The sequence below is a fragment of the Drosophila suzukii genome, chromosome 2R (genome assembly GCF_043229965.1).
Source record: "Drosophila suzukii chromosome 2R, CBGP_Dsuzu_IsoJpt1.0, whole genome shotgun sequence".
Lineage (NCBI taxonomy): Eukaryota > Metazoa > Arthropoda > Insecta > Diptera > Drosophilidae > Drosophila > Drosophila suzukii.
In genome coordinates, this window is record NC_092081.1 from 6,544,000 (window position 1) to 6,568,425 (window position 24,426).

Here is a 24,426-nt window from a genome sequence, read left to right on the forward strand (position 1 = left end):
TGCGTCAGTGGCTGAGTGTGCGTGTGTGTAAGTGCCTGCGCTGGTGGTGGCGAATTCACCTCAAAATCCAACCCACCACGCCAATTCGCGAGCTTCGCGCGGCGCCAAGCGATTTGGATTCATTTAACAACAGAAAGCACAAACCAACGGTCGTGAAAATCGAGCAAAGCTCCGTGAAAAAACGCAGAAAAATTCGTCGAACGAAATTGATATCGAGCGTTAAGCTGGATTAAAGCGGAAATCGAGGAAAATCAGTGATTTTCCCAGCGCGCGAGTGTGTGTGTGAAAAGTCAGCTAAAACCCAGCCAGGAATTGCAAACCCAAAACCGCAGCCAAGACAAACTTTGGTACGAAACAAAAAGCAAGGCGAAACTTTCTGCCTGACGTGTCCTGCCCACTAACACAGGCACATGTCTACGTATACCCAAAGGACTTCCTCCCTGTCCTGCTCGTGCTCTCTCTCTCTTTTAGATAGGCTCTCTCTCTCTCTTTTCCATCTCTATCTTATAACTCTGTCGTAAAAACTCGAGGTTGGGGATGCACGTGGATTTCCGCGAAAACAGTGAACTTAGCTTTATGTTAATTTCATTTGTTTCGTGCCCTTAGCGCCAACGAAAATCTGCATTTTTGTGCATTCAAAGCGAATTCGCATTCCAAAAACCAACAAAGTGCTAGAATCGGCAATACATTCAACTTTGCACGTTGACATGAACTACCTACATATATATTGCATTGTAGAACATGGGAAAACAGAATCAGATTTTGGCAGGGGAACTCATTCACTCATTAGTCACTTGACCAAACGGGCATCGTAAACAAAATTTGTTCATTCTCTGAGCGAATTCATTTGAGTTGTGTTCAATATAAGGGATAAATTATTAAAAATAATATAATTTTTTCATATTCGTTTTAATAAATTATATTTATTAATTTTACTTGATTTATTTAATGCACTTGTAAATAGGTTTTATTAAAAAAGAACAAGATATTTAAGTTCTCTTCTTCAAAAAGTCCTTCAAAACATCATCTTTGATTCTCTCTATTTTGGAGACTCTGATAAAATGCATTGGGGCTGGCAATGGCATTGGCCGAGGGGATGTTTTGGCCACAAAAGCTCCACCCCCAACCCTCCCCATCGTCCTCAACAGGCCAACAGTTGATGCTGTGCCAAAAATGGAAAGCACAAGCAATTGAACTTTGTGCCTGTCTGATTGCATTTAGTTTCCTCCCTTCTCTCTGCCTTTCCTCGCCCACCCCTGGCCATCTCTCTCTAGGGTGAGAGCGAAAGTTGGATACAATGTACGATGGGTTTATATAGGGTCTATATAAGGTACTGGTACACTGGTATTTTGGCAATCTTTTCGGCCAGACAAGTGCATGAGTCCGCTCGAATCTGTCCAAGCGAACTTTGCTTGATGAAAAATTAATGTTGTGTTTGGGCTGGGACTAAAACACTTGCCTCTTATCGATTACTAACTTGGGGCAAAAGGTTAAGACGCACAAAGGAATAAAAAATAGTGGAAAGGGTTGGCTTTGTTTTTCCCATAACGGCTCACCACGCCCCAAATTGAATATCTTTTTCGTTGGTTATTTAACAAAAAAGGATAATATAATATACCATAATTAAATAAATTAATAGTGCTTTAAAGGCCAGGACTAGCCGGGACTACGAAACTTCAATTTCCGCATTGCAAAAATGTAATAATTTTCCATATCTTTAATAAAAGTACAAGTTTAAAGCAGAAATCTCCTAAAAAAATAATGATGAATCATTCATTATTAATAATCATTCTTAAAAATTGTGACAACGTATAAAATATTAACAACGAAACTTGAACCTACTTTAATTCAAGGTTCGCCATTTTTCCAGTGTAGTATCTAAAATCAGAAGTCTATGTAAACACATAAACACCAAAATTAAACACCTTTGGTAAATATACATTCAAGTTCTCTTATTTGTATATAATATTTTTATTACCAAGAAACATAAGTCTATAAGGGTGAACTAACTTAGAGAATTTTTGTCTAAACAGTAATAAACCAAAATAAATAATAAATAATAATATTTTTTTAGACCCCTTTAAAGAGGTGAGCACACCCACAAAAAAAAAAACAAAAAAATAAGAACATTTTTCATGATTGCGAACAATTCGTTAGGTGGTCCAGCTGCTAGAGTGTCCGCCTTTGACACATGGTAGCACAGGTTCGAGTCCGCTAGAAGGTGGCTGTCAACTTTAACTTTTATTAAAATATTATTTCGAATGTTTATATGTACTTCTAATAATAAATACATTTTTTTCATTAGATAATTAACCAAAATAAATTAAATTCTAACAATAAAAAAGACAAAAGTAAGGAAATTAAATACATCTCTACCAGGCGTCCAGAAAAACTAGCATGAACACAACCCTCGTTTATACCCTTACTCAAAACTCAAACTTATTTGAAATCAAGGTTCGCTATTTATGCAGTGTAGTATCTCACTTCTGAAGTTTATTAAAAGTTATTTTAGTTGTATACATTATTTTTATCACCAAGAAACTTAGGACAATAAGGGTGGGACGAAATAACTAAGACAATGCTTGTCTAAGCAGTAATATACCAATTTAAATAATAATATATATATTAGACCGCTTAAAAAAGGTGAAAAGGAATTGAAGATTTGTATAATTTTAACTTACATTGTAAAATCAGCATACTCATTTTCTTGTAAAACGAGACTTTAAAGGGGGCTCAAAGTGGTATAATAATACATGGAAACTTTCCGTAGTTCCAGAGCCAGACCAGCCAGTCGTGTTTATTTACATAATGTTTCTGCAAAACAAACCTTCCTTTCTTCGAGCAGCAGCTGACCAAGGTTATGTATGCGTAAACAATTCGAATCGGGGGTTTGGGGAGGAGTAACCCAACACCGATGAGGGAATCCCACCTCCCCTCGGGATCCTCATTGTCACTTTTAAGTGCCTCCAAATGTTTCCCATCCTGAACAGACTGGCGCCGATTTCCAGGAAACACACAGTGGCGACTACCGCCAAACTTGAATGCATCGAAGGCTGAGCACCAAGGTCAGTCGGAACCGGAAGTGAGGGTGGTTTTGGGGTGGCTTCTGGGTGCCGAGTGTCCTCGCAGACTTTCGGCGCAATTCTCGACTTGGCGCCAAACGATGGCCAAATAAATTAGCAAGAGCAAAGGGCATAAGTTGCATATTGGCAGCCAGCAAACAACTTGCGCAATACCTCTCTGTTTATTTTCGAGTGGTTCCCAAAATAGCCACAAATATGGTTATATTTGTGGGTATTTCAAATTCAAGAGCAAATATATTTGAACGATTCGCAGCGAATTTGTTATGGCATAGAGTAAACAAAAGGCCAATAAAATGTGCAAAATCGATTGCGTAAACAGAGCGCATTTCATTGGCAATCAAATTGCATGATTTATGCAGAAATCGGAAAAGACAGCTGGCTTTCCCCTTGATTTCCACCTTACCCGCAAAGCCGTTCTTATCGATTTAGCCTGCAACACGCCATGTCATCAGATTCGCCTACTTGTTTTATTTTCACTATCCCCGCCCCTCTTTTTCGAGCTATTTCGAGGGCACTTTAACCCAGAACGAGCTTTAAACTCGGATATCCTAGTCCGCGAGTTGAAAGGGGATGAACTCGCTATTTTTTATGTGCGTAGCACTTTGGCAACGACGCAATTGGTATTGTCCTTTTTTTAGCTCAGGACCTAAGCTTTTCTACCTGTGTATGAGTTTTGGGGTAGCTTTGTTTGGTAAATTTCCATTCATTTTAGTTTCAACCAGATGGGTTTTCAGTTCCCAAGCCGCGAGTTATATAAGCCGGAGGACTATTCTTCAATGAGGTCCTGTCACATCCAATCAGTTGCAATCTTGACCCTCATTTAGTAATTTCCTACGGCAATGATTTGGGCATTGTGTTTTAGCCAAGTGTTTTAACCCATTCCAATGACAGGGCCATGGCCACATCCTTACCCAAGCTTTTTTTAGAAACGCCGGTGATTGAAGGCGAAAAAAACGAGACCACCCAACCACCCACTTAACTGCGACGCAGAAAGCAACAGCACAACAATCACAGGACTTTAATATTTTCACACTCTGGTTTACGTAACAGCAATCGGATTGTGTAATCAGAGGACGAGAGTTTTCCCGAGACAGCTCGGCGGGGGGAAAAGTGCGGAAAAGTGCGGACAAGTGCATATTGCGTCCTTTGATTATTGCTCGTTTCCCTGCAATTTAATCAGAGACATGCCAGCTGGGGGTATACTTTTTGGTTTCTGCATCTGTAACTACAAGATACACTTTGTGGGTGTAGCTGGATAAATATTTACACGAATGGGCGGTTGGGGGTGGCGATTCGGGAAACGCAATTGGAAAATGAGGCAGCCATCAAAAGACGTCATACCACATTACGTATACGCAAAATATAGAAGAATAGACCGAGAATATATGGCGTGGAACCCCTTGGCACCCCCTAAGAAACCTTTCCCCGCAAAGGCCATCAATGAAGCGGCAGGACGCCAAAAGCTTGGCAAAGCTTTCGGCTCTCTCTCTCCGTGGTGAATTGCTGCTTCTTGCCACACAGCTGCTGCCTCTGCCCCAAAACAACACACCCATTGCTCTCCGCTCACTCTCTCTGCTGCCTGTTCTCTAGCCCTAATTTACTACGTCAGCAACAGAGGACGAGCCTCCAAGTAAATGGGCACCACATAGAACGACCCATGGGTAGAGCCACCCCAAACCCCCAACCCTAAACCCCCAACCCCCTTTAGTTCCACCACCCAGGTTGCTCTTTTTTAGTTGCTCTTTCAATTTACAACGACCTTCTGCGGTGTTGACGAAAATTTTGGCTCTCCTCTACACCAAGCAACAAGGTTCAGGAAGTCACGTTCTCAGTGGGTGGTTGGGTCGGTTAAGTGACTCGTAAACAGTCCTTGGAGCTGCTTGCTTGTTTACTGCTGAAACTAAGGATCTAATTAACCTCTGACCCCCCACATGAGTGGTTGCTACACGGGCAGAATTATCTTGGATATTGGATAGATAGCCACACAACAAAAACTAATTTGTATCCCCTTGTATTTATGTCGACTATCGATTATCGTAAAGATAATTTTTTTAAAGGCATACGTAAAGGTATCTCCATTGAGGATTATTTTTAAAGAATATTATAAAAATCACAAACTTAAAAATCAAAATGAAAATGGATACACAAACCAAAGAGTATTACTATGGTATTTTCCTTTTCCGCGTGTGTCGATCCTAAGTGGGTGATTTTTTGATTCAAAAATCAGATCAATAATCATTACTTACAGTCCCTGATCTCCAATACTATTTCGTTTTAATTTCCCAGTTCGATTTAGAATATTTCAGCATTTTTAACTTCTAAGAAACTATTAACTTGAAATATATTTATTATGAAAAACTCATCTTTCTCAAGTTAAAAGAACTAAAAAAATATTTTTTGAGATGAAGAACATTTGAAATATAATTTGAGGTGTACTGCTTTTAGCAAGCCAACATCCATGTCTGAGTAAATTCTGGTGAAAACTAATGAACATACCCTGTTTATGAATTCCCATGGCACTATACCCAATTTGCATAGTAATAAAATAACGAAAGTTGACAAGGGGGAAAAAGAAAATTTGGAGTGGTTGGGCCGGCGAAAAGGTTCCATTAACCAGCGAAGAACCCGCCTAATGGCAAACAATTAGGACACAAATTGAGTTAGCAGCCAGTAGAAGTGGTCTCAAGGACGAGCCGCCACACAAGTGGGCAAACAAGCCCGCACACACGGATACTCGAGGAGTATCGATCAAACAATAATAAGGAGAATCCTTCCCGCGAGTCCTGCCACTTCCTAATCGGCTGCTCCACTTTTCCGCAGACGGTAACCACGGATACTACGCCAGGGCAATCCGCACGTTGATGGCTGCCACCAAAATCATCGATGCGCCGCGCAACGGCCACGAGATGGCGCCACTGAACACCCGGGCGAGGGGCGACGGCACCCACGGGGTGACCATCGTCCTCACCGCCCCGCAGCGCAACTCCGTGCAGTCGGTGGACATCCCGGGCAACGAGCCGGAACGCGCCGCCTGGAGCGGCAAGATGCAGTTCTTCCTCAGCATCATCGGCTACTCGGTGGGCCTCGGCAACATCTGGCGGTTTCCCTACCTGTGCCAACAGAACGGAGGCGGTGAGTACCAATATCTAATCAGATCTAAGTATATTTATTACAATATAAGATATAGTTATACATTTAGGATTTTCGAATTCTATAATAAGCAAATTATAGATCAAAATGGAATTACGGATTGAACATTACTTGTATTACTTAGATAGTGGCTTAAACTAAATAATCGTACTTGAACATAGTTCGCTTACACTATGATATATAATATATGATACATCCGATATATCCCAAGATTCGATTTCTAGTAATAAGAGCACATTAAAGACGACTACATTTAAACTTAGATTCATTGGAGTTATGAATTATGGAGTTAAGAATGGAGGTATTAATCTGCAAATAACTATATTTTGAAATATCGGAATAATATAACTTAATTGTGGTGTACCTAAAGAGTTAAATTTTTTTATGGAACTATGTTTAAAAAACGGTGGATGGGTGTACTAAACTTATTTTAAACTAAAAGGCTTATAATGTTTGCTAAAATTTGATCATAATAAAATCATTTCGTTCATTATTCTAGATAATACTTTCTTAGAAACCTTTGATATCATAGTTGTTATTTATCAGTTAATCTTACTTTTCATTATTTCAAAGCAATCCTCATATGCTAGCTATTTGGGTTCGTAATAACACCAACTCGATTACGAGTTTCAAAAGCGTTGGCATGGAATTTTACGCTAAGCCTCGGATTACCGGGTAGCCGGGCAAAATGCGCTAACTGGAGCAGTATTTTTCAATCAATGTCTGTTTGACTGCACGGGTCACCTGAGCGATAACGCCAAATTGGGTAGACCCCCGTCACGCCCCTCCGCCCGTCGACATGTGTCATATCCAATATCAGTTGTCCAACGAAATGCAGCTAATCAGGTGCACAGCTTTGACAATAACATTATGGGATTTAATGTGCACTAATTGCCTGGCATTCGACGGCGGAAGGGCCCAATTGATGGCCTTGGGTGGGATAGGTGTAGTGGGCGTGAGCGGTGGGTGGTGGGTGGTGCAGGGGACGCAAAAGCAAGAGCACGCACATTTCTAATGGCGCTTTAACCCCACCCTGGTTTTAATTCAATTACAATTGACAGCATGACCCGGCATCGAAGTTCGAATACTCTCTAGCTGGCCAACCAGATATTTCCCGACCCCACCAGAAATGCAAATTTCCGGCTGGCTTTAGATTGATTTTGTGTCACGTCACCTGTCATTCAAATGTGCACTTGGAAAAAGAATAACAATATGTGTTAAATGAATTTGGTTTTCTTTTGTTATCTTGGGTAATTACTTTTTTTCATTTAATAAGTTTACTGTGGTGGTCGATTTTCGAGGTATGGTACACTATGATTTCCTTCCACACGGGCAAACTATTATTAAGGAATAATATTTGAGCGTTATGACCAGAATTATGGGTAACAACCACTGTTGTTTTTACATCACGATAATGCACCGGCTCACACCTCACTCGTTTTTCGTGACAAATTCGCCATCTTTTTTATTGTTTGGGTTCGTGTGACTTCTGGCTATTCCCAAAACTCAAGACTACTCCGGGGAAGGCGTTTTGAGTCGATTGAGGATATTAAAAAAATCGAAGATGGCGCTGATGGCTGTACCGGAAAGGGACTATTTGGCATGTTTCGAGGATTGTAAAAAACGTTTGCATAACGTCGGGGGGATTACTTTAAAGGTTATGAAATTTATTTAGAAGAATAAATAAAGATTTTTAAATTAAATTAATTCACCTTAATTTTTTGTTCCCAGTAAAGTAAAGGTAATGATAATCTTTGTATCTTCATTGTTGTACACCTGAACTTAATATTAATTTACGAATATATACAAGAATAGGAATAACTATTTAGTAAGTAGTATTTACTTTACGCATTATTGATATAAATATATTGGTATCTTAAATACAGTACTCAAAAAGAGCCCAAATCGTAAAAGCTAAAGCAGCCAAATTTTTACTCAACAGGGGGCCAGTGGCTCCAAACAGCTCCAAAAAATACTTAAGGAGTCGAATCATTCAATTGAATGTTTGAATCGAATAATAGAATCGAATCATTAAATCAAATCATAGAATCGAATCATAGAGTTGAATCATAGAATAGAATCATAGAATCGAATTATAAAGTCGACTCATAAAGTCGAATCATAAAATCGAATCATTGAGTCGAATCAAATAATGGTATCATAGAGTCGAATCATAAACTCGAATTATAGAGTCGAATCAATGATTCGAATCTTAGAATCGAATCAAAGAGTCGAGTCATAGAGTCGAATCATAGAATCGAATCATAAAGTTGAATCATAGAGTGCAATTATAGGGTCGAATCATAGAGGCGAATCATAGAGTTCAATCATAGAGTTCAATCATAGAGTTGAATCACAGAGTCGAATAACAGAGTCGAATCATAGATTCGAATCATAAGGTGGAATCATAGAGTCGAATCTTAGAGTTGAATCATTGAATCATTGAATCATTGAATCATTGAATCATTGAATCATTGAATCATTGAATAATTTAATCATTGAATCATTGAATCATTGAATCATTGAATCATTGAATCATTGAATCATTGAATCATTGAATCATTGAATCATTGAATCATTGAATCATTGAATCATTGAATCATTGAATCATTGAATCATTGAATCATTGAATCATTGAATCATTGAATCATTGAATCATTGAATCATTGAATCATTGAATCATTGAATCATTGAATCATTGAATCATTGAATCATTGAATCATTGAATCATTGAATGATTGAATGATTGAATCATAGAATCATTTAATAATTTAATTTTTTTTTAACATTTCGATTGCCTATAATAATTATATGGAGACAAAATGGTGTTATAATCTTTGCTACCACTTCTAGGAACAGTTTATAAAACGCGGACAAAGTCGTGGCGGGAAAGCTAGTAATTATTATAAGCTTAGCTATGTATTTGATCTTAATCTCTGTAAAATTTTATATCTTTATGTGATCTATTTTATTATTAGTGTCATAACTATTGTTTATCACTGTTAAACTAAGCCCTCTTTCTTCCTCTACAGGTGCGTTTCTGATACCTTTCATGATTATGCTGATACTGGAAGGCATACCGCTGTTCCTCATCGAGCTGGGTATCGGCCAGAGGATGCGATTGGGTGCCTTGGGTGTGTGGAACACCATCCATCCCTGGCTGGGTGGCATCGGCATCTCGTCGTGCATAGTGACGCTGTTTGTGGCTCTGTACTACAACGTGATTATCACGTGGGTTTTCTTCTACCTCTTCAACAGTTTTCGGGTGAGTTAGTGTTCTGGATACCCAATAAATACTCCGTAATTGAATAATCTTCTCAATAGTATCCGCTGCCCTGGTCCACCTGTCCGTTGAACGGCACAGGCTTTGAGCTGGAGGAGTGCGCCAAGTCCTCGGAGACGACGTACTTCTGGTACCGCACCACCTTGGATGCAGCCCCCTCCATGGACGAGCCCGGTGGCCTCAAGTGGTGGATCGTGCTCTGCCTGATGCTGTCCTGGACCATTGTCTTCTTCATCGTGATGAAGGGCATCCAGAGCTCTGGCAAAGTGGTCTATTTCACCTCGCTGTTCCCCTACATTGTGCTGACCATCTTCTTCATTCGCGGCATTACGCTGAGAGGAGCCGGGGCTGGCCTGATGCACATGTATACGCCGAAGGTGGAGAAGCTACTCGAACCCACTGTCTGGCTGGATGCAGCCACGCAGGTCTTCTACTCCTTCGGCCTGGCCTTTGGCTCCCTGATCGCCTTCGGGAGCTACAACACGCCGAAGAACAACTGCGTGAGGGATGTGCTCCTGGTGTCCGTCTGCAATGCCGTCACGGCCATCTACGCCAGCGTGGTCATCTTCGCCATTCTCGGGTTCAAGGCCACCGTGAATGTGGACCGCTGTGTGGCCAGGTGAGTCAGTGGGTCGGGGAGTGGGTTAGGGAGTGGGTCGTACGCATCAGTGGGTCCACTAGGTGGGTCATCCATATACCGACCAGTTGTAACCGGCACAGGGCAACTGTCTTTGTATCTATTTGCGTATCAATGAGTCGCCGGCTCGGTGGGTGTACCTCTGCGCCCATCCATTGATATTCGAATCGATATATGGAATCGCGGTCGTGTCTGTCAATTTGCATCAATTAACGGACCCACTTTGAGTTATGCACAATTGCTCTTGAACTGGCTCTCTGTCGAGTTCTAACCGATTTCAACTGGTCTCCATTGATTGCTTACTCTTTCTTCCTTTTTCATTCCCCCCCAGTAATACGGACATCCTGGTCAAGAACAAACTGCTGGGCGTAAATGAGACCCATAACTATGAACAGACCATGAGTATGCTGAATGGCACCGAGCTGACCAGGCTTCAGTTAAGTGAGTGCAGTCTGGCCCACGAACTGGACAATGTGAGTACTGTCGGGATGAGGGATCCTTCAATCTAGAGGGTCTTACCACATATTTTTATATACAGGCTGCCGAGGGCACTGGCCTGGCCTTCATCGTGTTCACCCAGGCTATTGTGGAGCTGCCCGGGGCTCCCTTCTGGGCCGTGCTCTTCTTCACCATGCTGCTGTCGCTGGGACTGGGGTCGCAGATCGGCATCCTGGAGGGCATGCTGTGCACCCTCTTCGACATTGACATTATCAAGCGGGTTAAGAAACAGCATGTCACTGGCGTGGTGTGTCTCTTCTGCTTCATTGTCGGTTTCATCTTCTGCACAGGTGCCGGCGAGTACTGGCTCAAGATGTTCGACTCCTTTGCCGGCACCATTGGCCTCGTGGTAGTGGCCCTGATGGAGATGATAGCCGTGATCTTCATCTACGGACACGAGCGGTGAGTTCGGGGTTTCCTTTTGTAGTTGAGATTAGGACACTAACGATGCCTTTCCACAGCTTCACTGAGGACATCTACCAGATGACTGGCTACCGACCTGGTCTCTACTGGCAGATGACTTGGCGGTACATTGGTCCGGTGATCATGGTCTGCATCCTGGTCTCATCGGTGGTCTTTATGGTCATCAGGAATCCCACTTACGGAGCTTGGAATGCCGATTTGGTAAGTGATATTGTGTACTGTAAACTATATGTTCATACTATATGTTGCTCATAAGTTACCTTTTCTTTCGATTACCCTTTTTTAACTAAATATTTCCTTTCCACAGGGTATGATCGAGCAGAAGAGCTACCCCAACTGGGTGATGGCCATCGCCCTGTCCATGATCCTGGCCGGGGTCCTGCCCATGCCCATCGTGTTCCTCATGCGTAGCTTCCAGTGCCTGAAGGTGGACCTGGACATCCACCAGGGATCGATCAGGCGCAACGAGACAACGGCCTCCACCAAGGAGATGATCGACAATGACGACGATGTAAGTGCAGATCCTCCCTCAAATCGGCTGATAACACTTTCGATCCAGTCTCGATTTGAGCTTTCTTTGTACCATTCGTTGTGTTCTTAGTCTAAGATTACGCCCATCTCTCTTTTGGTCTATACGTGTGACTAATTGTGTCTTTCTCTCACCTAACGATACATTCCTCACTTTTGCGCTTGTTTTTCCTATCTGACAATGCTTACATCCAAATACCGAATACATAACCAAACTCACTCACCATTGTCGTTCAGAATATGAGTCCGGATATGCCACCGCAAGATTCACTAGCGGCGACACGCTTCACAATTGGAGACTTTGAAGTAAGTTGTGCCTCGTCCTGGATAGAAAAGCTATGCCCCATCCAGAAACCCCGATCCCATCGTCACCTGCACATCTCTGAAACACTAAAGCTAATCACACGATTCTCTGCTCTTCTTTCCCTCTGCTCCCGTGTCCACTTTCATTGGTCAATGTTTTAGAATTAGAACGAACCGTAACCGAAAACGAAATCGAAGCCATGGATACGAACTCAAGTGCAGCGCCAAGTTTTAGAGAACCCCAAAAAGAAATCAGCAAACAGATAAAACTAGGATAGCTCTAAAAGTAGTTCACCAAAGCCCTTTGCATGGCCCAGAAACACAGAACACCGAACACCAAACACTGAACACCCAGAGAAACCGAAAAAAACCAAGGACATGCCTCGACTCAAGTAGAAACCAACTGCTCATCCTCGGTTACCAAGCAATTACCTGTACTCAATACCACTAAGAACTAATCAACGCACAGCAATTAATCGTAGCTAGAAAAAAATCGCAAAAAGCTCTTTTAAACCGAAAAAACTGATAAGGCCAGAACAATTATTTACAAAACTTAAGTTTAGGGAAAAGACTAGCAAAATCGCTTGAGGGCTCAGCAGAAGTAGGGCAATGAGTGTACATAGATGTAGGCAGTTCTAAACCAATATAGAAATCCAATTGGCGGCTGATCGTGGCTTATTCGCAGGTAAAGTAACAGAGGGTTAACCAAAATCTTACCATATAAATTTCGTTTGTTGGTTCGTTTGTTTGTTTGTTCATTGTTTCAATGTTTTTTGGTATGATTCAAATCTTTTACTTGCAACCAGTGGCGGATGTACAACTACTTTACATCTACATTACAGTTGTCACTGGACTTTTAGTCGTTATAATTTGAAAATTCTGCTTTCGAGGCCATCCGCTGGCCGTGTAGAGAGCTTTCGCTTGAGCTTGTGTAGAATATCGAGTATACGCAGCGTGGTGTCAGCTCATTTGATTTATGTACTATAATTTCGTAAGAAGTTCTTGATTTCCTAGAGGACTCTGTCCGTCCATTTGATTGCCTGACATCTTGAAGGGTGGCCTCATCCGTTTCCCTTTCTTCTCTTGATTTAGGACGATGAGGACGACGAGAACGACTTCAGTGGCCCGGCGCTTGGTGGTCACGTGAAGACCCAGAGCGATTTCTCCGACGACGAGGAGGAGGACAAGCCCATGACCATGCGGATGATGATGATGCGTCCGACGACTACCACCAAGACATCGAACGCGCTAAATGTGCCAACCAGCAGAAAGAACAACTACAAGAAGGACGCGTACGATGTCTAGAGGAGCCACAACCCCCAGGTGCCGATACAGAAACCGATAACTAAGCAGACACAGATCCAGATACAGATACAGGTAGAGGTCCAGGTACAGATACAGATACAGACACAGGTCCAGGTCCAGGTGTGAACCGAAACGAAATGGCAAGTGAAGAACTAGTTTAACTGAGACGAGCATTGAGAGGAGAGTGCGTGCCGAGCTGAGCGCAAACATTTATAAATATTTACTATAAGTATTTTAACATAATTTAAATCTAATCTAAGTAATTACCAGAATAAACAGCCGAAGAATTGCATTCGAGTGCGCAACTAAAATTGTTAAATCGTACTTTAACACTAACTGAACTAAACCCGAACTAAAACTAAACTAAATTTTAAAAACTATGTACGAGTACAATGTGCCGCAGGATGTTAGGTATTATCTTAAACGGGTTGCTAAAGGTTTAAATTCGATTATGTAGCATTTAGTTGGAATGCTTAAAGCTTTACCATTAGACACTCGAGCACACAAACTGAAAGTATTTCTGATCCCCACGCCACACTCCTCTCCAATCCCGGTAATCCCTGTAATTCCTGAAATCCCGATAATCCCCCAGAATACCCGCCACTCCTGGAGATAACTCTTCAACGGCAATCGCTTTATAGTCGACTTAGCCAGCGCATTTCCAAAGAGTTCAACTCAACATTTAGTTTTAGTAGAGATCTGCAGTTTTTATTTCGACCTCAAGTAGAACTCACCCGACCTATAATTAGCATATGTAATCTAAAAGGAGTTACACACTTTAATATTACTTCAAACAGGTTAAGAGCGTTGAGACACAATATTAACACTTCGAGTTCTAGTTGAGTTATACAAACAAATACCTATACTAACTATATTGATTAGAGAAAGATACATGGAATGTGTGATATTCTAAATAATATCCTCAATGTTTAGCTGTTAAGACTCTTCATCCCCTCACTGAATCTATTTTCCCCGTTCAAACCACTCAAGAGTATTTTCCCACACTGACAGAGCTACACAAGTAAAAACAAAACATGAAAATAAACTGCTGTGAATAGTTTTAGTGGTTGTAAAGTTCTATCGAAGAAGGGAAACCATAAAGCGTCTAATATTTAACTAGTTGTTAAGCGGCACCCCATTGTTCACTTGAGTTCACTCCACAGGATGCCTACAAAGATTGTCCCAGCCATATTTCCAATTCGGTTTCCGCAAAATGGTTCTCATACAATCCCAAGCCCCCAACTTTCTCTTATTTCGGTAAGGCAAAGGCAAAAGCAAAAGCACCTCTGATATCTGACTACTGACAACTGAATCAAAACACATGGAATTTCGAAGTACTCAAAGTCAATGCAAAGGACGGACGGCAGAACGTTGAAGACAATAAGACAAATATAGAAATATACTTATGATATGGCCCGTCGAGTTTAGAGCGAATTGTAGTTGCCGACGTGGCAGATTTCCCCATAGCAGAGCAGGAATTTTTCCACTTTTACCTTATTTTTGGGAGACAAGTATCCATTTTGTACACCGCCAATCAAAAGAAGTTCCAATCAAGGATCCGATAGGTCAGCAGATTTATACGTACGTTTACATGACTGTAAAGTAGGAGGCCCCCAATAATTAGTTGCCCCTCCCCCACCTTATCCATTAAAGTCGAGTCCTCGCAATGCAAACGCAACCGAAACCAAATACATAGTACCATGCCTAATTGTAAAGTTTACTTGTTTACGCCACTATATATACGAGCATTAAATCTATATATACAGTACATATTAATCTATATACCTAGCTCTACTATAAATATTGTATATCAATTATTGTCGTAGTGCTAAAGCCCCGGACTTGTGTAAATTTGAATGTATTAAAAAACCACTGCAAGGAGAAGAATACTTATATGAAACATTATTATACCGTACGCAAGAAATTATTATTAATAAAGATATTTCATGATTAGTGCGTTAAGTTGAAGAAGAGCAAAACGAATGTTGGGTGTTCTTATTTCTGGCTTTTGGGTGTTCCACTGTACCACAGCTGGCACGTTTGATTCCCGGCAGACGAATCTGCAGGTTTGTATGGGTTTTTGATAGACTACAATGCCTTGTATTTGGTTTGTGGCCCCCTGGTCAAAGCACCTTGGACCGGGAGCTACTAATTCCCGATTAGGCTTATCGCTTGGGGGAAAGTTTCCATTTCTTTTGTTTTGTTTTGGTAACATGTGATTAGATAAGTGAGGCCCTCCAGGCAGGAGTTAAACTACTCCTGGGGCCCTAAAAAAAGAGTTGTCTAGTTCGACCTTCAATATTGGCTATTTCGGTCGGTCGTTTTATTGGAAACCAGCATCGTAAATGGCATTGGCCTATAAATATGCTAGCACTAGTAAACCGATAATTCCTGACTGAAAGCCACGGTCGATATGGCTGAATAGATAAGCGGAATGCAGGGGGGAGAAATCAATTTATTAAGAGTCTACACTCAAAAAAATGTTATAAAAATTGGTAAAAAACATTTTTAAGATTATTTAAAAGATATTTTTTTTACATAAGCCACCAGGGGCTTAAAATCACTTTAAGGGTAATTTTAGGTGTCTAATAGTATGCAAGTAATAAAAGACTTTTTTTCAGAATGAACTTATTGTTCTACCAAGCTTAAAATACATTGTTACATACTTTTAGGCACTTAAAATAACATATAAAACTGATGTAAGAACCCTAGTCCTTTGTGTGTCTCCCTTCAATTTAATTTTTTAATTTAAGAATTTAATAATTATAATTTTCTTTGTCAAAAATTGTAAACTAAAATTTTTGGCATTATATCCTATGATGTTTATTAATCTTAACTTATAACTTGATTTAGTCAATAATTTAATTTTTGATGTGTAGAGACTGATCAGCTATGGCGTAACCCTCATCAATGTGATAACAGCGCAGACATGGCAAAAGAGGCTTGCAGACCCGCCAGACCGGTGTGCTTCGAAAAGGGGGCGCGGTTGCCGACTTTTCCGGGCCCCTCTGGAGCTTTCCCAGCCCGCCCGCTGACTATGCAGTGGGCGGCACGTAGCTCGGGCGGCAAATGCAACGGCAACAAATTCGGGTCTTATCTTATCAGAGCGAAAACAAAACATATATGTCGACCATATGCTCCGGCTGCAAGAATCGAATCAAATCAGATGGGATCGAATCGGATCGTATGAGAGCGATGGAGCAAAGACCCAAGGGAAACCGAAAAAGCAAAATGCTCGGCTGTCTGCGCACATATGTTACTTGAGCGCAGCGAGTGCGGCACAAAGTCAGTTTGGCTCGTTGTGCCAGAGCAGCAACAAGTGCCCCGCTATATCTGAATCTGGATCCGAATCCGAAACACAAGCCGTAGCTGTGGCTGAAGCGCAACAAGTGCTCCAGAGACTTCCAGAGTGCATCGGAGGCCGAGATATAAATCCAAATTAGGTTGGCAATTCTATCAAATTAAAGGAGGGTCCCACGAAACGGAGCGCAATAAATTAATTAGGGCGGAAATAAAATTGCAACTGCATTGGCTGCCAAGAGTTTTAGCGGGCAAAAGTGAAAGCGACCACGAACAGGTGACAGAATGCTGCTCAAAGGCGCTCAGCTGCTGCGATGCGGGTGAGTCTAATGGGATTGCGTCGGATTGGCGGGATTCCAGGGTGGGGAGACCCCAAGGCGATGCATTGACATTGAGAGGTGGTAACTCAGTGGTAAATCCAATAAGGTTGACATTAGTTCGCTAGCCAAACACCCTGTAACTGATGGGGAAACCCCAGGAAATACAAATATAAACGTATGAAGTAAAAGTTTTATTGAAAGTAGGAGTTTTATGTAAATGCCTCTAAATAATTTCAGCAACCATTAGACTTCGAAACATAATATCATGAAGGGGTATCTAACAGTTCCTAATCATCATTAAATAAAGTGCACCACAGTAATTAATCTAATCACTTTAGACGGTACTTAGAAAACAAAATGCTTTTTATCTAATGAAAAAGATTAAATACCAAATATAAATAATTTCTTTTTTGTTGATAATCTCAAATGGCTAGTTACCAAATTGGAATTATTGCAAAACATCTGCAAAAATTGCCAAAAAACATTAAGTAATAAAATGGGCTTGTATTTTTAAAGTGATGCACTTTAAGCCTGATAATTTCAATTTGGCAATATATTAGTCTATTAACAAATTCATTACTTTTGATTGTATGCCTTTATTTGATAGGACCAACAATGCTGCAGTTCAAAAAAGTTCTTAAAAATGTTTTGAACTTCTAAAATAAGTAGGAAAACAGTAAATTATCGTAATTTTATAAAATATTAAAAATTTCAATCAAAAATTACCTATGACCAAATAATTATACCCCATTTTATAATGCGAATGCAGTAAATAACATTGTGTGGTCTACTTGGCTTACAAGCCCTAAGGTTAACTTAATATGTGTCATTCATTTTACTAAAGTAACTAACCTACCTCAACTAAGATTTGTTACTTATAGTTGTGATTCACTCTTATCGCATGGCGGGAAAATTCCACGCTCTCCAATTCGCCAAGCGTCCGTTACACTTTCATTCACGTAAACAAGTGGCATAATCATCTCGAATAACACCGCCCCAATGTTAATGTCATCTATAAAGCTCCCAAGATCATTGCACTCGTCGCTATATGTTCTTAAACTCTCAGTGGCGGGTAACTTGCATGTTTCTCCCTCTTCTCTCTCTTACTCTCTCGAAAAGTGCTTGAGTTTGCTATAATAGTATTATTTTAGGTTTACACTCATCTCTAAATACAGAAAAATTGAATATGCTTAGGGTTTCATTTTTTATTATTAACCCTTTTTATTCCTTATATGTATATTCAATAAATTAAACAAAAATCCAAAAAAATGTATAAGAAGACTGGAAAAAGAACCATCTATATAGTTAATATTAAATTAAAATTAATTTCATAATAATAATTTGTTTGCGTAGCATATATTTATATTACAAGAAAGTTGTAAATGTTATGTAATCACTTATTGTTATTGTTTTTTAGAGTGTAAAAGACTTAGGATGTTGTTATGTGGTTCTTTAATTCCCGTGGGCATAGAAATACTTTTCACTGCCTACTTTCAGGCGGCAGGTGAGTGACCAAAGCCCTAGAAGTTCTCTTGGGGCGCCTGTGGCTATGCAACACTTTTTCCTGACATGTTTTGTTCAATGAAAAGCTTTTCGATTCCCGCCTTTTCTTTTGCTTCGGTCTTTATCAGCGTCTTTCTTCCCAGCCCCCTTCTCCTCACCCCACCACACACGCCTTTTATTATTTTTGTAGTTTTGTTTTGACTCGTTTTCTTGGAGCTTGCGAGTGTGTGTGTGATCGCTGGCAAGTTGTTCGACTGGCTCTGCCCCTCCCCTGTGTGTGTGTGCGTGTGCGTGTGTGTGACGCCATTAGGCGGGCAAAATAAAAACAAAGCACTGCATGTATGGGTTTTTTGAGGCCGCCTAGCAACAACGCCTCGAAATCTCTGTCCGCCCGTCGAGTGTTTTAACTTTTGGCTTCTGTTTTGATGGGGTGGCGTGTTTCGAAGTCTCTTTTTTGGCCATAAACCCACCCACTCGACAGCCCAACTGCAGCAGTTAGCAAACATGTTTTTTATGGAGCTGGAGGCAGAGGTATCCAACAGATACTTTCCCGTTTCTTGGAGCTGCCATTGATGATAACCTTTAGACACTGCGACGTCGGCGAAGTGACAACGAAAATAAATAATATTATTGTTGACGACGATTCTCCGAATCTATTTTTCAGGCCGAGCCCCCGTTTGCGAATTTGACATAGCAAATATGTGGCTTTATTTATGCAGTCCGGGGTATCAAAACAATTTCTTAAATATAATAAACGTTAATTCTGGTTATCGGTTGCGAGGGCCACGCGCCTTTTTGGAAGGCCCCATCGATCAGTGAATGCTTTGCTGAACATGGCAAATAAGGCTCATAGTCTGCTAATGATGTCTTATCAGTTAATGGTTTGTTTACCGCATTTTCCCAGAATTCCCAGAAACTTCTAGATAAGATTCCTCAAAGTAATGACGCTTTGTTGGCAACAATGATTCACTCCATTCATTGAATAAACTGCATTAAAGTGAAGCAAATTCCAATTATCCGCCCAGTTTTTCCAAGTACAATTCACTCCATGTAATTCACGGAACCAACCCAACCAGATCCCCATTCAACCATTACCTTATACACATTATACCACTCATGGAATATTTTAATCTACAAATACATAAGTACGTTTCTATATGGAAGCGTGGGCAGTCGGATCGCTTATCAGTCAGTAAACAAAATACAAAATTAGTTGCTTCCACTCTGTGGACTTTGATATGCGGTAATGAGCACTCTACAACAGCATTCTATGGGTACTTATAAACCATCCTCCAGTCTGGATGCAATAAAATCCAGTTCTGACCGGGTTCCCTGCGTAGCTTATTGAGAAAAGGAATTTATGGGAACAAAGTTATTTCAAAGAACAAGGCATTGGATTACTCATTTACCAGTGGATTCTTTGTTATTAAACTGTTTCAATAATAAATAAGTTCATAGAAGTCTGAAACGTTTATTTATTCAAGATGACGCGGAATATAATCATTATAGCGGAAAACTTTGCATCTAGGAAATGATAGGGTGTTTTCCTCTAAGCAGATCTTGCGTAATAACCATTTGTAATTGCTTAAACATAGGTGATAGTATAGATAGTATACTGCAGGGTACTAGTAGATAATAGATATAGATACAGTGATATAGATATATATACTGGTAATTTCATGCTCTATTTTTGTACTTGACCGATCATTTTTCCATCTCTAGTTGAAGTACCCATGAAAGTCTGGTCACCACCCCTTGATGGTTGACTGAATCCTCAAGCTGATAGCACCATAGATTGTGGTTGCCCTTCGCCTTCATTTGATACCGGGATACTGGGTTCTTTCATTGAATCGAAGGCGAAGGGCAAAGGCTAATGAACCCTCTTATGGAACCAGTCTCGAATATTTCGTCAGACTGCAAGTACATTTTTTGGCTATGGAAAATCTGTTGAATCAGCTGACACCCCCATGACTGTTGTCAAGTGTTTTTGGGTGGACATTGTAGCCCACTAACTATACTATTAATAGACTGATATCTTCTTATTACATATAAAAACACACACACCGGAGGAACACGCGCTGGCTGAAAATTCAACGACTGTTTTTAGTGCGTATTTCTGCAATACAAAAACGCAGATAAATTCGTAAACAAAAAGAGGAAGCCGACGAAGTGGGAAATACACTGGAAATGCTTACTCATTGAATTTTTTGCCAGTCCGTCAAAATAGCAGTTCGTTTTCAAGAGCCTTTTGGTAGGGTATATGGTATGTGGTATGGCCAAAATAGGATGGTCAACATTCGTGGCGTCATTAGGAAGGGGAGTTTTTTTAGTTGCCATTTCAAAAGGCCAGGGGAAATTCTCGGGCCCATTCCGCTACTGAGAAGTGCGCTCTGTTATCTCCCAAAATAGAACCGAATACGCAGCGGATTTTCAGCTTCCAATTGAGGCGCGTGGCCCTAATCAAATCCGCCTTGACAATTCGAGTGTTGCTCAAATAATTAGCTGCTGGTGTCAACAGCGATACTAAAGCGGTTCGATTTGGACTAAAGCGGTTTGCCCAAAATGGTCTCTTATCAATATCAGTGCCATTGTAAATATTGTTGGACTATTTGAGTGGCGTTTCACGACCAACTAACCTGGCAAATAAAGTTCTCACACGCAAAAGCCACGATAAATGCCAGACGTTGGCCACAAAAAACGCAAAACAAAAGCCAGTTAATATGATTGAATTAAATCTTCATTTTCATTCAATTAGGCGGCTTAATTGGCCATCTTCTGCTATTCAGGGCTCAGAATTGGCAAAGCCGAGACATTAAGAGACGTCGCTGGGTTTATCATTCACCTCACACGCCCCGGCCATGCAGACAACTTATGCTAATATAAACCAGGCCAGATGGGTATGACTACCTCTATATGTCTGTGCATTTGTCAAGCGTGTGACGGAGTAAACTGCGCAGTTCCGAAATTGTAAGGCATACATTAATTTCGGTGGTTCCGCAGACATTCGCCTGACGTCACAACTGGGGCAACCCTGAGCTGGTGTAAACGATAATTCCGCTGATGATTGGGAGGCGGGGAGTCACTGGACTTTGGACCCCATGTAAACGAGAGCTGTCTGGCCTATGAGATCGGGTCTCGGAAACTACTGCGAGTGTCTGACCCACAGACATATGTGTGAATGTATCTCGACGATATCTGCCGGAAGATAAGAGCTACTAGTAGATACTAGTATACCACCAGACCAAGACTACCTGCAGTCCACTTATCTGCCAAAACCAAAACAGAGAGCACAAAGAGCAGTCTCCTCGTAACGCAAAAAGATGATGAAAGATTGCATCATGTTGTCAGGGGAGCCTCGTCTGGACCTGCTTCTAATGAAAGTGACGTGGGCTGGCCGCTATACGAAGGTTGGATCGGCTGGAAACCCCATTGCCCTCCATCTCCATCTCCAGGCCCCCAGATCTGTGCGAATTGTGCGGCCAGCAAGTTTCTCGAGTTTGGAGTGGAGGTATCCAAAACCTGAACGACCAGACGAACAGCTGATCAGCCAGTTTGACTGTATCTTTTCTGTTTGTGCTTCGATTTTATTTGTATTCGTTTCTTTCGCGGCACTGCCTCTTTTCCAACGGCGGTGCGTTACCGCTTAGAATTTGAAATTCACGTTACGAGGTCCGTCAAGGGGGTACAGTTGTGCTCGCCTCGGTTAGTCAGCTGTACGACTGGTGGTAGCTGTAGGTAGAGTAACTCGAAAGGTCGCTATCATTGGTTCAAGAATTAGGTAGAGGGTCTTCTGCGTCCTTTTACCTAACGGCGCTAGAACCTTGGATGGTAATGGTGCAGTCCAGTACTTTATCGAAAAAAATATCATTTATCCTTCATTGCATACAAATTCATTTTATGTGAAGATACAAATGCAAAAACAGATCATCACAAAGAAGATATAGGGATTGTGAATGCCTTGACCCTTTCACAACACTAAACTACTTCACAATAATTTTCATTGATATATTTTTTAAGGAAGAACTAGAGATAGCACCTTAAGAACCATAAAACTGGTTTATTATATTATATATTTCTCTTTCAGTTTGGTCTCCCCACAACGGAGCTACAACTTCCGGGTGACCCTTCGCTTCCTCTCCGTTCAGTATGGGGACGCCAAGGTCCTCACCCCCGCAGTCAAGCAGTATGTGGAGAAGTGCGTGGATCTCTGCCAGCCTGAACGGGTGCACATCTGCGATGGATCTGAGGGCGAGAGCCAGTTGCTCCAGGGACTCATGCTCAAGCAGGGAACCATTGTACCACTGCCCAAGTACGAGAACTGCTGGCTGGCCCGCACCAACCCAGCGGATGTGGCTCGAGTGGAGGGCAAGACCTTCATCTCTACGGACTGCAAAGAACAGACAGTTCCGGTGACGGAGAAGGCTACACCGGGAATGCTGGGCAACTGGATGGCGGAAAAGGATCTGCAGGTGGCTATCAAGGAGCGATTCCCCGGCTGCATGAAGGGACGGACCATGTACGTCATCCCCTTCAGCATGGGTCCAGTGGGCTCACCGCTCTCCAAGATCGGCATCGAGATCACAGACTCACCCTACGTCGTGGAGTCCATGAAGATCATGACCAGGGCGGGCAATCCAGTGCTGAAATATCTGCAGAGTGGGGATGGTCAGTTTGTCAAATGCCTGCACTCGGTGGGTACTCCTAAAAGTGGTGTCCAGGCCATGCCATCCTGGCCCTGCGATCCTGAGCGCACCATTGTCCTGCACAAGCCAGCGGAGAACGAGATTGTGTCCTACGGATCTGGTTATGGTGGAAATTCGCTGCTGGGCAAGAAGTGCCTCGCTCTGAGGATTGGCAGCACCATTGCCAAGCGGGAGGGCTGGCTGGCCGAGCACATGCTGATCCTGGGCATCACCAATCCGCAGGGCAAGAAGATCTACATAGCCGCGGCCTTTCCCTCTGCCTGTGGCAAGACCAACCTGGCCATGATGACACCCACATTACCCGGCTACAAGGTGGAGTGTGTGGGTGACGACATCGCCTGGATGAAGTTCGACAAGAAGGGAGTACTGCGAGCCATTAACCCCGAAAACGGATTCTTCGGCGTGGCTCCCGGCACCTCGAGGTCCACCAACCCCATAGCCATGGACACGATATTCCGTAACTCGGTTTTCACGAATGTGGCCTCCACCTCGGATGGAGGAGTTTACTGGGAGGGAATGGAGAAGGAGCAGTTGAAGGGGGCAACGGTCACCGACTGGCTGGGCAAACTCTGGTCACAGGAGTCCGGCAAGCCAGCTGCTCATCCCAACTCCCGCTTCTGCACACCCGCCTCCCAGTGTCCCATCATAGATCCCGCCTGGGAGGACAGCGAGGGAGTGCCCATTTCCGCTATTCTCTTCGGGGGACGTCGTCCGGCTGGAGTTCCCCTGGTCTACGAGGCTCGTGACTGGAAGCATGGTGTCTTCATTGGAGCTGCCATGAGGAGCGAGGCCACCGCAGCCGCTGAATTCAAGGGCAAGGTGATCATGCACGATCCCTTCGCCATGAGACCCTTCTTCGGCTACAACTTTGGCGACTATCTGGGTCACTGGTTGAGCATGGAGCAGCGCGGAACGGTTCCCAAGATCTTCCATGTCAACTGGTTCCGTAAGAGCAGCGACGGCAAGTTCCTGTGGCCCGGCTTTGGGGACAACTCCAGAGTTCTGGACTGGATCTTCCGGCGAGTGGAGGGCGAGCAATGCTTCCAGGACTCTCCCATCGGCCGCCTGCCCACCAAGGACTCCCTGAACTTGGAGTGCCTAAAAGATACCATTGATCTCGAGCAGCTGTTCGATCTGCCAAAGGACTTCTGGGAGCAGGAGGTGGCTGCCATCGAGAGGTACTTCGAGGAGCAGGTGGGCCACCACCTACCAGGTCCCGTGGCCGAGCAGCTGAGGGAACTGAAGGCGCGTGTGGCGGGCATGTGATGTGCTTGTTCCATAGGTTACCCCCTAATCTAAGACCCCTTATTGCCTAAATAAAACGAAACGAACGAGATTTTTATAGCGAAATTCGACTGGTTGTGGTTATTTGGGAATGAGAATGGGATCG

The 24,426-nt window shown here is 42.3% G+C and overlaps 2 protein-coding genes and 1 long non-coding RNA gene across 5 annotated transcripts; 2 read left to right on the plus strand and 1 right to left on the minus strand.

Moving 5' to 3' along the window:
- The first annotated feature begins 116 nt into the window (after nt 1–116).
- LOC108018089 (sodium-dependent neutral amino acid transporter B(0)AT3) lies at nt 117–15,193 on the plus strand. Of its 3 annotated transcripts, XR_011603757.1 has the most exons (11): nt 118–347; nt 5,904–6,215; nt 9,266–9,498; nt 9,558–10,135; nt 10,485–10,626; nt 10,692–11,053; nt 11,113–11,275; nt 11,382–11,585; nt 11,840–11,908; nt 12,068–12,590; nt 12,998–13,137. XR_011603757.1 is itself a non-coding variant. In XM_017085490.4 (9 exons), exons 2-9 carry the CDS (start codon nt 5,945–5,947, stop codon nt 13,208–13,210), a joined length of 2,166 nt encoding a protein of 721 aa, XP_016940979.1. In that variant the 5' UTR covers nt 119–347; nt 5,904–5,944; the 3' UTR covers nt 13,211–15,193. The 3 variants fall into 3 exon arrangements, 1 of the variants encoding a protein (XP_016940979.1); XR_011603756.1 differs by having other exon boundaries at nt 117–347; nt 11,840–12,590; XM_017085490.4 differs by lacking the exons at nt 11,840–11,908; nt 12,068–12,590 and having other exon boundaries at nt 119–347; nt 12,998–15,193.
- Nucleotides 15,194–16,487: 1,294 nt separating this feature from the next.
- Pepck2 (Phosphoenolpyruvate carboxykinase 2) lies at nt 16,488–24,386 on the plus strand. Its single transcript, XM_017085719.4, has 2 exons — nt 16,488–16,830; nt 22,418–24,386. The coding sequence occupies exons 1-2, from the start codon at nt 16,796–16,798 to the stop codon at nt 24,300–24,302; spliced, it is 1,920 nt and encodes a 639-aa protein (XP_016941208.3). The 5' UTR covers nt 16,488–16,795; the 3' UTR covers nt 24,303–24,386.
- Nucleotides 21,049–22,135, minus strand: LOC139352540 (uncharacterized). The gene is made up of 2 exons (XR_011603759.1): nt 21,585–22,135; nt 21,049–21,528 (listed from the first exon to the last, which is right to left on the minus strand). It is a non-coding gene; the product is annotated as an uncharacterized lncRNA (long non-coding RNA).
- Nucleotides 24,387–24,426: the final 40 nt, after the last annotated feature.

What these genes read in the sequence shown, in the direction of transcription:
- Pepck2 (XM_017085719.4), top strand. Translation starts at nt 16,796, where the DNA reads ATGCTGCTCAAAGGCGCTCAGCTGCTGCGATGCGG. An exon ending in GCTCAGCTGCTGCGATGCGG is followed by an intron (nt 16,831 to 22,417) that starts GTGAGTCTAATG and finishes TTTCTCTTTCAG; the next exon opens with TTTGGTCTCCCCACAACGGA.
- LOC108018089 (XM_017085490.4), top strand. Translation starts at nt 5,945, where the DNA reads ATGGCTGCCACCAAAATCATCGATGCGCCGCGCAACGGCCACGAGATG. An exon ending in GTGGACCGCTGTGTGGCCAG is followed by an intron (nt 10,136 to 10,484) that starts GTGAGTCAGTGG and finishes ATTCCCCCCCAG; the next exon opens with TAATACGGACATCCTGGTCA. An exon ending in TGATCGACAATGACGACGAT is followed by an intron (nt 11,586 to 12,997) that starts GTAAGTGCAGAT and finishes CTCTTGATTTAG; the next exon opens with GACGATGAGGACGACGAGAA.